The following is a 13,806-nucleotide window of genomic DNA, read 5'->3' as shown; positions in this document are numbered from 1 at the left end:
AGTTTAAAAAAACATTTTACACAGCACTCAGATCACAGAAATCGACTCTGATGTGAAAGTGTATGTTGCTAATGGACAAATTAGATTGCAGCTTTAATATGCGCACTATCCGGCATCTGCTTTTATCACAGGCCTTGAAAATACACATTTTAATCTCCTGTTAATTTAGTTGTAATTTCTAGTCTTTAAGGCCTCTATTTGAAGCAGAAATAGCAACTTCCAAGAGTTGCACTTCAGAGTTTTAATGAATCCTGCAGGTCTTAGAGAGAAGTAATTTGTGTGGCACTATGTCAATGAATCTTTCAGAAGACTGTAAAATGTTTTACAAGGAAAAACCTCTAACTAGACATGTTAAAGGCACAAGGTTGGGGTTGGGTGTAAAGGCATCAAGGGTTCAAGATTAATCACATTGCTCTTCATCTTCCAATGCTGATTTGGCCACCTGCTAAATCAAAACAGTTTGACTTACAGCCAAGTTCATTTTGCAATGCAGAATGTCGTCAGCCAACATCCAGCTAATCCAAGAACCTAATGTTGCATTTGCAACCTGTTTGAACTCAAGACACTGCATACGCTAGCATTAAAAGGCTTCTGGACTAACCTTGTAAAACACCTGACCCTGCCCTGCCCACTAACAGATTCATTCATAATAAGTATTCAAACCACCACCTCTCCCCCATGGGCACACAAATATTCATTTTTTGTTTTCTATAATTATTTTCTAAAGTTTCTTTTTTAGGCACTACAGTGTGATTTTCTCCTTTCTACAACAAGGTACCATTAATGTTTACTTTCATTTACCAGCAGCACAGCTCAGTCTCTATGTAACCTTCAATCTATTTTATATCATGCATTTTCTTTTTCTTTCTGGAGGTAAAAATAGGAAAGCCTTTCATGCTCAGTTTAAAACACAGCATACTCACCACAATTCCCAGAGAAAGTAATGATGAAAAATGTTTTGGACTTTGATTAACTGTACTTACTGTTCAAAACATCGATGTTACTTTCAGAAATTTAAAAATAAATCGACACTTTGCACTTGATGAATAACATTGAAGGAATTTGCAGTTCAAAATTAATCCAAACTTTGAAGAGACTAAAAAGAAAACCAGTTTTATTAGTGAATACCTTTAAGCAGGTATGTTAAAAGCTGTGCTTTAGGAGATAAACCAACAATAACTCAAACTAAAACTGAAATCTTAAAAGCGCTCTTTTCTCACCAATCATGTAACATGTACCATTTTTACCATGTAAAAAGAAAACATTAAAAATGCATTTGTTTCATGCAGGAAAACCAAACCAATCAAAGAACAGACATTCTTTCTTTAATGAATTGAACTAAAGGTAGCAAACAGACAAAATGAGTTTAACATTTCATCACAAACCATGAAACAGCTGGACATAGAACAATGACATTGGTGGACCAAAAACATAACTTTGGTTTGTCTAAGATAAAGCCAAACCAATTATTAAGTTCCTTTTGTCTAATCAGTTATGGACTCTAGGTTCAGTGTAAATGACTAGCTGAAATAAAAGTGTCACATAAGCTTCTGAAACTTAAAATGTATACTTCACATTTTATTACTATTTTATTTGTTACTCTTTAAAATACATCCTAAACATCTGTCAATACATGCTGTACAAAACACTAATTCGAATTTTATATTTCCAGTAAATGGGAAGAGTTAGTCATTTTAGTTGCCCTTCTTCTTTCATTAATTTTCATTATTATACTAAATTTAAAATCCTTACATGTCAAACTATAATGGGGCAAGGTATTTTTGATCACATCTGCAAACAGAAAAAGAGGGACTGAGCTCATAGCACTGCTTTCTAGGATCACATACAAGACCTCTGTAATGTTGTGGTTTTAAATGTCTCATCGCTGTAGAACAATACAACTAGATTGTGAATGAAAATTATATCTAATACACCAATCCATAAATGTTTTAAATCTGAAATATTGTTCATTCAGGCCTCTGTAATTATTTTCCTACAACAGGTTTGTACAATGCAAGTAAAAATACAAAGCTATTCCAAAAAAGGAGCACTTCCAAGCATATTCTTGTATGTAACATAAGAAGAAAAGAAATTCACATTTCACTCAGCCTAAAAGATACACAAAAATAAGTTTTTATACATAACTTTAAATTATACAATCCCAAATAAAAATTATGCTTGTTCAGAAAATAAAGATTTGAAAAAACAAAGTTTATCTACATTTGTATTCATAAATCAGAAACAAACATAAATTAGAGTGTAGCAATCTGCAAAATTTTAGTTTTTTTCTTTTTTTTTTACACCTCAACATTCTATGCAAAGTATCCATTCCTTTATATACATGAAGTGTATGCAAGTTATACAGGAAGAAATGTATCATAATAGCAGCAAGCAGTGGCACTATCCAGAGGGCACAGGGGTTACTCCAAAGTTGCAGAGGTCTTATTGTGGATGCATTACATGACAGGGTTCTTTAACTGGGGGCACAGAACACTGAATTCCCAGGAGGGAACAACGTCAGGGCCTATGTTCCACAGTCTACTTGCCTTCAAGACAAATACTTCATGCTGTCTCATGATATCCAACAATCTAAAGGTCCTACCCATTTATAAGGCACCACAAAGTCCTTATATATTTAGTGTACAGATTTTTAAATTTGGTATTTTTAAAATAGGTCTTTAAGGTACCACAGTTATCCCAAGCCAGCTTGTCTCAAATGAGAACTACAATGCAATGAATATATCTTTATCCCGATCCTACCAGAACGCATTTCTTAACTATTTACTGCTATTTTCAGAAGCATTTGTGATATACTAAAATAAAGAAATAGGATACTCCGATCTGGTCTGCATTGTTGTGATTAAAGTAATGAAAGACCATGAGAGTGCTTGTAGTACTTCACAGATGGAAAGTTTAAGACTGCTGAACAAATTCATATTTCTTTTATCTGAAAAGGCTGATACAGACTAAGTTGATTCTTCCTGTCTAGCCCAGCTGACAGTGTCAACAGCTCCTCTGAATACTGCCTCATATTTTTAAAAAGGATAATCCTTTTTCAAAAAGGATACAGTTCTAGGGACATACCAACACAACGTTTAAACTACGCAATTGTTTTTCTTCTAACTCTTGCAAAAATTATATTGCATTTGAAAGGAATGCAAAAACTGACTTCAGTGCATTGTTATTTTGATGTGAGTGCCTGCATTACAATATTAAAAAAAGTCCGCAAATTGTCACCAGTTTTTATCCCTCCCATTAATGGCAGGTATGTTTTTTTATATTTGCAGTGTGTTACAGTAAATTCAAGAGTCAATTTTCTTCCAGGGATCCTACAAAAACCCTTTAAAGTGAAAATGCAGAAGGTAAATAAAATAGTAGATTTCAGTTGCATCAGTTAAAAAAATTAAGTCAAACCAGTGCTTCCCTGTCTGCCCTTTACAGTTTAATACAGGGCCTTATAAAGAAACGTGACAGGTTCATTTGGGGACAAGCCCGCGGGACTGGGGGTACAAGGGACTTCCGGCGCTCCCAGGGGAAGACGATGAGGTCGGGGTGCTGGCCTTCTTTCCTGTTTTCAGTCTATTTCCAGAAAAAAAAAAGTTTTACATATAGTCTATAACAAAAGATTTCAGTACCTTGCATAGATTTCACTGTGCAGTTTTAGTGCTTTAAAGTTTGTTGTCCTGACAATTTAATATTTATTATATACATAACCTAATCCATACATTAAAAGTATAAAAAAGCAATAAGTAAATATGAAAGACAAATTGCATGTTTACACATAAGTCAAACTCTTTTCTGCAGGAAACCTACATTTACATTTACAGAAGTATTTTTACAAGCCACACAATTAGTTGAGTGGCCACTGTCCATGTACAATAAAAATGGTTCACATGATTTCAGAATAAATACACCTGTCTCTGTAAGGTCCATCAGTTACAGCAGATAGTGAATTTCAAGCAAAGATTCAACCATGAAGAACAAGCTTTCAAAACAACTCAGGATTAAGCTGTACAGATCAAGAGCACAGGAAAAAACATCCAGAGATCCAAAACCTCTGAGCATAGTAAATTCAATCTTTAAGATGTAAGTGGGAAGTACCCGGATAGTACCTAGATCAGGTTTGTCCCTTCAAACTGAGCTGCTGGCTAAGGAGGAAACTAGTTAGGGATGCTACCATAAGCCTAAAGAAAACTTTGAAAGAGTTAGTTAAGTGACTGAGATGGGAAAAATGTCCATGGGTCAACAATATCCCAGTCACTTCATAAAGAGGGCATAAGGAGAACTGAAAAAAAAGAACATCTCAAATTCTGCACCGTGTATGCAACAAGGTACCTAAGTAATACTGCAAACATGTGGAAAACATTTTGCAGTCAGATCTTTTGGCCTAAATGCTAATTGTTACATTAGATGCAAGCCCAGCATAATGCATCATTCAGCCAACACTATCCATACTGCCAAGCGTGGTGGTGACAGCATTATTTTATAGTCAGTAGGGACTGGCAAGCTTATAAAAACTGACATAGATTGAGGAAAGTACTGACATATTATGGAGGAAAACCTGCTCCAGACCTAAAACTCTTCATTTTGAACATCCAGGTTTTTAATAAAATATTAAGTAAATTAATTCTAAGTTAAAAAATGTAGCATATTGTAGCTACACAAGATGGGACATCATAGAAAGGGTCTGAATAAATGGTTAACGGCTGAGCAGGGAGGCCTCTTTTTACACTACATGCAGCATCTCACCTGGACTTTAATTTCCTGTTGCCAAAGCTTTCGAAAGTCGACGCATCCACCTGAATCTCAGCCTCGTCCTGCAGCGCAGCTTCCAGCGCCGCCGCCACTTTGGGGGCGATGGCCGGCTCCTCGTAGTCTCTTGTGGTGCGACTGGGCAGATCCAGCTCCAGCAGGAGGATATTCTCGGCCTGTCAGGGTATGATGCCAAAAGATTAATGCCCATTATTAACCGGCAGGAGGCTGCTTGGAGCCCTTTTTCTTTATAATATGAGGGGCATCCCATTTAAAGTGGTTTTAGCTACAGCCATTTCTTGTATTACAAAACCAGGCTCATTCCAGGCACAGATATCAGCACTGTAAGAACAACACAAATATTGCAAAATGTTTTTATTGCCATTGTAAAAATGTCTGAAAACAAAATGGCAAAAAATGCCATTTTTAAATATACTGGAGGTAAGAATTGACAAAAATAATTACAGAAAAAAAAACCTTAATTCACCTCTGTCTACTTAGTTAACCTCCTTGTAGCATATGGGTCATAAGACTGCATTTAACTCTAAAACAACAGCCTAGAAAGTATTAATGTAGAGGATCTAAAAGTTGCCACATGTGTTAAATAAAGCCCTGGTGCGAGATATCTGCAAATCAAACTGGTCCATCTTTGAAGAAATGCCCAAACCCTCTTGAGAGGACTGAAGTTTGGTTTGGTATTCAATAAACCAACCTATAGATCTGATTTCAGCTGACCCAAGATTTAACTCACCTCTTATGTGAAAGGGAACTGAACTGAAAAGTGCTCACCCTGTATCTAGCTTCAGGTCTCATCATCATCGACATTCTTGCATGCTGACTCAGGGGCCGCTTGTAGCCCACAGCAGAGATGGGCCTGATCATCATCTGTTGATTACTGCAAGGAATGATCCAGCAGGACAGAAAGATAAAGGGCTTCATAATTCATAGTTTCTTGGAACACCTATAGGGTAAAAGTCCAAGTTACGGGCTCTCTTTTGAAAAGAGATGTTAAAAATATACACTAGAAAAGTGTATGATCCAAAATATGACCATATTTTGCAGTATTCGTGCACAGTCATAATGGCATACATCACTTTAAAAATATGTAGCTTTAACTTTCTAAACATAATGCCCAGAATGCACAGGAAGGATGATAACTTTACACGGTAAACAATCTAGTGCTATTCCTGTGTTGGAACATTTATAGAAAGCTTAACGAAGCAGAAGCCCAACACTCCAACTTCATTTTCTAATTTAATTAAAAGAAAATCATATAAATCCGTACTCCTCAATCCGAGTTATGGGACGCAACTTCCAGTGATCATCCTCATCATCGAGAAATGCCCTGTTCATAATTTTGTTCTTTTCTTCCATTGGGATGAAGTTCTCAATGATAAGGTGTCTAAAACAAGGTAAATAAATAGTAAGAAAAAAAACAAGTCAAAAGTTTGATACTTTTTCATAAAACAGCAAACACAATGCCCTTAGAAACATGTTGCTCAGCAGAAGCATCATTTATGTGTTCAGTTATGTATCATTTACATACTTGAGCTTCAGTTCCCTAGTCAGCTCATTCTGAGTCTGCTCCAGTTCTTGTCTTTCTTTAATGTGCTCTTCCTGTAGATCATGGATCTCAGCTTTAACTGCCTGTAGCTTTGCAAACAGCTATAAAGAGGAAAACAGGAAATCATTTTCTGCAAGCGAAAGTTTGCCCAGTTGGTACAAAAAATGAAAAACTCAAGAATTTCACGTAACTATAAGAGTGTTCACTAAACAATTATTATTAATAGTAATGACGTAAAAGTCAAAAAAATATTTTTAAGATATCTGAATATGCATTGAAAAATGACACTAAATGTTTTAACTTTTCAAATACATCAATAACAGTTATACCTGCTCAACAGTAATTCAGTATAATTGTTATTCGGTAACCTACAGAAAAACCTCTAGTAAATAACAAAATGGCATCAAACCTTTTTCAATTTCTTTGTTTTGATGTCCACCTCCTGCTGCAGGGAGCTGTAGGTTTCCTTCAGCTCCAAAGTCTCTTCGTCCCGAGATTCCATTTGCTGCTGCATCTCCCGCTCTCTTCGTTTCTAACCCCCAATTAAAACATGTCAACGTGAAACAAACACCAGATTATTAGCCGATTTTAAAAAATAACAGAATTTAAAAAGTAACATAACGACATCAGAAATGAGTGAAAACGCTGGATTTACTATGACTACCATTGGTGAACTGAAATTTAAAGTTGATTCATGTTGTTGATTTTTTTTTTATCCACCTAAAAATTGTGATGATTTACACAAGGGGAGTCTTTAGCCACTGAATAAGCTTTGCTGGATTGTTAGATGTTAAGACAATACAATATGTATACATCTAAAATGGGAGATGAAGAAAACAGCAAAAGATGATCCTCTACTATCAGCCATTTTTTAAAAACCATACAAATCATTGCAAAAATAATACAGAATACAGTCATTAAAAGTGATTAAAATACTGCATTGCTAAAATATTAAAGACAAAACCTGGAAGAGTGTAGCTCATACATTAGCAGTGGCTGAAGTACTTTGTTATCTGCAATACAGGTTCTTTCCAAACGGGATAGTGAAATAGTAATTCTTCCACCAACACATTTTTTGGAAAATTAATACTACACTAATGTATACAGACAGCTAAATGGGGCAAATGATATCCTCTGGTTTAAAAACCATTCTTATTTTCAACAGCTTTGAGTCTGTAGTTTTTATTATTTTTAATATTTCTGTGACTTTGCTTTTGTTTCACCTGTTCTGCAATTTCTTGTCGTTTCAGCTCCAGTATTTTCTGTTGTTCATTTGTATGATCAACAATATTTTTACCTCCCACAAGGAGTTTACTCTCCATGGCCTGTGAAGGTACAGAAAAAACACACCGCAGTAAGCTCAAAGGTGACAACAGCATTCCACATTTTTAAGATGATGCCTGCTTGCATTAGCATTAGCTGTACAAAATGCATTTATATAATATTCTATTACAGTAAAGGTCAATACTTGTACAACATGTTTATGTTATATGCAAAACGCTATTTAAGATTATCATAATATGGCTTATGATAATGTACATAATAGTGTTTCAAAACCTCACAAAAGTCACAAAGAACTATAGCATTTTTCTGCAAAGACTGAATTACTATATTTGTTGCTACTGAAATATAATAAACCAAACTATTTCCTATTTTAATCTGAGATTTTCCACAAACAGCTCTTCCAATTTGACATTTCCTCACACTGAGAATATCACCTGCCAGAATGTATTATCTTTCCAATGATTACCTCCAAGTTATTTTAGATCTACAGCACAACAAAGTTGCATGATCAATTTAAATTAAAACATGATTTGTATCACTAATAAAACTAGCTCAATAGATTTCTGTCCTAAACACAGGGAACAAAATTGCAATGCTCAGCAGTATCTGTGAGATCTATTATATGATTATCAAATATAATTAAGGTACCTTGCTGATATGCTGATATTGTGCGTTAAGTGCCTTCATGACTTAAGAACAGAGTGAAATCTCAAGCAATATCAAGAGATGACCTCTTGAGGCAGTAAGGCACATTATTGCAGTTTTAACTTGGCAATACCACGAATGGATGTTAATTTAAAAGAACTTCTCGACTAATGTGCAAATCACTGATCCATGATATCTAATACTGTCCTGACTGTGCAGAGCAGCAGTTAAACGAAAACTCCCAAAATGACAGGAGACAAAACTATAGAGTAACTGGAGAAAAGAGAGGTCCCTTTGGAAACTAACATTCTACCATTTACTTATAAGGATATTTTCATCCATACGAAATCCTAAAAAGTGATCATGACAATATCCACTATAATTACCAGAAAGTCACTTATTCCTTGTTACTGTTATGGCAACTGAGTGCCTATCCTAGGACAATAATGCTCAAGGCAGGAACACACCCTGGATTTCAGTTTATCGCTGGGAACCCGTCTGACGCACAATTTAGACGTCAATAAACCTAGCCAACAAATCTTTGGAAAGCGAAGCACCTGGCAAAACCAATGCAAAGGTGCATAACTCCACCTCAGCAGACACCCCAGTTCAGAATCAAGCTTAGGACCAAACAGCGGGAAAGCAGTGCTAACCACCATGTCACTGACACCCACAATGCAAATACAAAGGAAAAACAAAAATTAATTATCAGAGCTACACAATTAACCAAAGTAGCTTCAAAGCTTTAGACCACTTTGCTGCTAAACATTGTTGCCGTTAAAAGATTAGCCTAGTTGAAAACTACATCATATTGTTTTTAAAGACAATATTCTTAAATCAGACAAAATTCAGAATCAATTTCATTTGGCATCAAGATAATTCTGAACATGGAAATAAACTTCAGTCTTGAAACCTCACATTATTGTGAAAACAACGTTAATAATTGACACCAACCTTCACTTTGGCAGCCAGCATCTCACCCGCTTCCTTTTCTCTTTTCAGGTCATCCATCTTCTTCTCCTTCTCCTTGAGCAGCTTCAGTTTTTCCTCTGCTATCAAGCTGTGGTCTTCCATGATGGCCTTCTTCTCCTTCTCCAGCTTCTCCTGTTGTTCTCGCCAGTAATCTGTGTCATCTTTGTCATCTTCCGTTCCCTCCTCCCCATCCTCCTCCTCCTCCTCCTCTTCCTCCTCACCCAGCTCCTCTCCCCCCTCGCCCACATGTCGCCTGTGTCTCTTCCGCCTCCTCTTGCCCGATCTCTTCTCCAGCTGAGCCTTCAAGCGAGCTATCTCCTCCTGGAACTCCCGCAAAAGGGCGTCCTTCGGGTCTTCATTCACTCGTGGCTTGTTCTTGATGTTCTTTGCCCGGTTGGAATACCGCAGAGTTGTGAGAGTCTCTTCTACGTTGTATGAGGCCGGGCCGATGTTGGCCACCATGACTGTCTTGGCGTTACCACCCAAGGAGTCCTGAAGCAAACGGGTAAGTTTGGAGTCACGGTATGGGATATGGGTGCTCTTGCCATCCACCAGGGCAGAGATTACATTTCCCAATGCTGACAGAGACAGGTTGATCTTGGTGGCTTCTTTCAACCTCTCACCCTGCGCTCCTGTTTTAGTTTGACGTTCACTGCCTGCTAGATCCACCAGGTTGAGCTTTCCCACTCTGATGTGATTTTCCCCATCCAAGCCTAACTCACTGCACTCAATGGTGATGACAAAGATGGCATGTGACCTGGAGCTGTGCTCGTTCATGTTGGTGGCTCCCACAGATCGGTTCTGATTTCCGACGTTCATGACGTGCTCAATTTCCTTCACGCTTTTGGTGACAAAAGATGACAGGTCTTTGACATAAACACCTGTATCTGGCCTTTCCTTTAGCTCAAGTCTTTTGGCCTGGTCTTTTGATAATAAGTCTCTGATCTCCTCTTGGTATATTTCCAAATATGACGCTCTGACAAGGTACTGCTGGTTCTGGGACCTAGATATGTGTGTAAATATATGCTCAAAAGAGTTAGGGATGACTCCTCTTCTCTCTGGGTCATTACGCACTCCTTCCATAGTGTAGGTTTTGCCAGTTCCTGTCTGGCCATATGCAAAGATGGTTCCATTAAAACCCAGAAGGACAGAATCCACCAAGGGTCTAAAGGTCTCATCATAGAGGTCAACCTGCTTGGAATTCCAGTCGTACACGGAATCAAATGTGAATGTCTTGGGAAGTTCACTGGGTGCTCCCCTGGGATTCTTCACAGAGACTTGCCCTAGTTTCACATCCACAGACACCATTCGCTCAAAGTTAGCAGCAACCTCTTTCTCATTCATCGGCCTACATCTGACGACAACCTTCACAGACTCGGAGCTTTTGGTTTTAGACATTTTGAAAATCGATGTTTCTTGGCATCAAGTGAAAGTCATCTGGTTTCAAACCCTAAGCAAACACACAATTGTTAGTTTATTTTCGTGCTGGAACATTTTTGTTAGCAGCCTGAGTCTAGGAACAACTTTCTTTAGTATCAGTCATAAAATTCTGTATGTGATTCTTAATATGTAATCAGACAATATTACTGCTGTAAAAGCTGTTTTCGATCAGTGCCTGAAAGCAATGTTTAATGAATTTATGATCTGCTGTAACTTGATAAAGATTAATTTCTTTTTTTTTTTACTTCAGAGGCTCTTTAATTAGAAAATGCTTCTAATTTTCAATGTGCTTCCCCACTAGGGCTCACTAGGGTTATTTGATTAGACTGGGGACCTGTCTAATCAAATAACTTTTTTTCCACAAATTTCTATATACCTTTGTATCTACTTATACAGTAGGGTATTTTACTGCAGTGATTTGGGTGAAGTACCTTACTGGGGTTTGAACCCAGAAGTTATAAATTCAGAACCTTAACCACAGTTTCACACTGCTGCCACAAGTAAATGTATTAAATGTCATAATGCAACCCCAGCAAGATTTTACCAAACTTTTGTCTCAGTGATTCACTGTTCACCATTAAACGCGCATCTGTTTGAAATGCAATGTTTATATTGACAGAATAGCCCAACACATTTGGGGCCAAGAGATCTTGTTTCAAAATCAATAATCAAATTAAACATAACAACCCCTTGGTGTAACAGTATACGGTAAAAACATGTCATGCACTTGATATCAGTTCATCCATCTGTTGGTGCTGGCAGCAGTGCCTACAATACAGTGGTGAAAACATCAATTTTACAGAACTTTCCTTGCACCAACCTTCACCAGTGAGGATATGAGTCTCATAGTATTTTCAACAAATTTTGCATGGGAAGGTTTCATGAGAATTGACTAGTAAACAGGACATCACTGAGTATTTTATACTCAGGGAATGGTTTAAAACTAATTAGAAATAAGGTCATGGGGACACTAATCTACTACCCATCCCAAATAAATGCTTTGCTTCTATGCCGGCTAGAAACAGAGGAGGGCTAACTGAATATTTACTGCTTCCCAGAGATACTGGAAGATTCAGAGAGCCTTTCTCTCTGTGGAGTCCCATCTTCTAAAAGCCACTGCATACATGAATAACTAACTGGGAGGATGTGAACAGAGACCATTCCGATTACTCGATTTGTCAGCTCCTGCAGACTACATCTTTATCCTAATAACAACACTACGGAGGAGTTCGGTGTTCATGAAACTCTAGAGTATAGAGATTGTCAAATTCAGGCCTATACAGGATGGAATTCCGTATGCAAGCTACTTATCTTAGAGGCTTCTTTTCTGCTTTTTGCTCATTTCAGCTGTGGCAAATTCACGAATTACCTCTGCCTGTTCCAATCCCTGAGGTTTTAGTGCTACTGAGACACAAAATACTACAACATGCTTTTGCAATCCATTAATTTTTTTTTAATGTTGCATAAAAAAAAGGAAAAGTTGGTTCACCGTAACTGAAACCGTTTTATTTTACGGTTTTAGCTTTGTAGATTAAGGGCAGCAGACCACAAGAAAACACGTTAGATCTAATGACAGAATTGTTTTGAGCACATCACTAGCTAAATAAATCACTCTCATAATATTCAAAATAATTTCAAACAATATGCAGAATAGTCTCACAGATTCCATCTCTGATCCAAGACTACTTATATTAGGTACCCCATTTAGAGTAAGCAAGTTTCGATTGCTGTTATTCAGACTTGGCTCAGCAAAAGCACCTTACCTCGGATAGCGTCTTTGAATTTCCTGAAACCAAATCAGTTACTGGACGATGAGGCCCCAAAGGTATTGAAGACTACCCTGAACGCCTTTCTAAAACTTGTCCCTGCATTTGTTTTTCACAATAATTCTCGAATACGCCTTTAAATCGTTACCTCACCCACCACTACAGACAGTACGGACATCTCCAATATGAAACGATATTTTATCTATTGACATGCAGCAGAGGTACGGGAAACTAAACTATTTAACACTAAATAGGACTCTTTTAAAGATTTTAGATGCACTTTTGTTTTATTTTTTGCGTTCTTCAAACCACGATTTTCTCAGCTGTTGGGATGCGCTACAGCATACTAGGGATGGGCATTTTTCTCCTTCGCATTAACACAAGGCAGCTACTCTACAAGACGGTAGAAAACAAGAGAAGATGTACTGCAAAGTATTACAAAATTACGGTTATTCTTGCATACTTTTGACTGAAAACTAATATTATGTCTGGTCAGATATTCAACATTTAACAGACATTCTGTACGTTATCCATTGAAAAAAATGCACTGCAATCAAAACAACCTTTAGAAACGCAACTAAAACGTAATGAAGCTAATTAAGTCTACAAAGATTGTGCCCATATTTAAAAGAGCATTCATGTGAATCACGTCTCCTTGACTGGGAAAGCAAAAAAAAAAAACGAATCACTACGGTACCTCAGCAACCCGAGAAGCGGCCTAGCAACGGCAAAACAAATTAATTTGCACAAAAAAAAACCCAACCTCCTCTAATCCTGTTACTCGTCCGTCGAAGCACGCTAGCTCTTAAAGTGGTTTTAATTTAATTCCCGACGAGGTCAGGCAAAACCATACCACGGATAAATTGCGCTTAATGCGGGGTTACCTGCAGTTCAGTCCCTCTCGGTCGTCAGCCATTACTGTTCAGCCTCCACTGTCCCGGATGGAAAGAGAACTTCCTTGGAAACCGGCTGAAGTAAACCTCCCTACACAGAGCAACTGCGATGATAATGAAATGGTGCAGGATGGCACCTTATCGATGATCCTACTGAGCACAGACAACTGCTTTAAAGTCAGCTTTCGAGACGTGCACTACATATTGTAGCGTACCTATTTGTTCTCCAGTCCGGCCACACTGTAAAACCGAGTCGTTTTTTTTTTTTTTTTAAAAAAGACACCCAGAGGAGATTAAATTTGCCAATTTAATTGAACGTGACTCTCCCTTTAAAAGAAAAAAAAACGCATTATGAAATTAGATGGTGCTGGTAATTTAATAGCCGATATAATTCCAGTGACTCAGTCCTAAAATTAAAAATTAACATGTTGTAGAGAAATTAATATTGTAATGAAACGTAACCCAGGATTAATCTTCTTAAATTATTGCA

General features: G+C 37.4%; 1 protein-coding gene across 2 annotated transcripts; it reads right to left on the bottom strand.

The window, feature by feature from the left end:
* Positions 1-1,303: 1,303 nt before the first annotated feature.
* kif3b (kinesin family member 3B) lies at positions 1,304-13,494 on the bottom strand. Of its 2 annotated transcripts, none has more exons than XM_006639624.3 (9): positions 13,308-13,494; positions 9,200-10,667; positions 7,540-7,641; positions 6,726-6,848; positions 6,299-6,417; positions 6,038-6,154; positions 5,542-5,647; positions 4,750-4,928; positions 1,304-3,579 (listed from the first exon to the last, which is right to left on the bottom strand). In XM_006639624.3, exons 2-9 carry the CDS (start codon positions 10,613-10,615, stop codon positions 3,477-3,479), a joined length of 2,265 nt encoding a protein of 754 aa, XP_006639687.1. In that variant the 5' UTR covers positions 10,616-10,667; positions 13,308-13,494; the 3' UTR covers positions 1,304-3,476. The 2 variants fall into 2 exon arrangements, with proteins under 2 accessions (XP_006639687.1, XP_069035435.1); XM_069179334.1 differs by lacking the exon at positions 13,308-13,494 and adding an exon at positions 12,421-12,642.
* Between the last annotated feature and the right edge of the window lie 312 nt (positions 13,495-13,806).

This window comes from Lepisosteus oculatus, chromosome 16 (assembly GCF_040954835.1).
Source record: "Lepisosteus oculatus isolate fLepOcu1 chromosome 16, fLepOcu1.hap2, whole genome shotgun sequence".
Lineage (NCBI taxonomy): Eukaryota > Metazoa > Chordata > Actinopteri > Semionotiformes > Lepisosteidae > Lepisosteus > Lepisosteus oculatus.
Note: the sequence above shows the minus strand (reverse complement) of the source record. Positions and strands in the feature narration are given on the sequence as shown.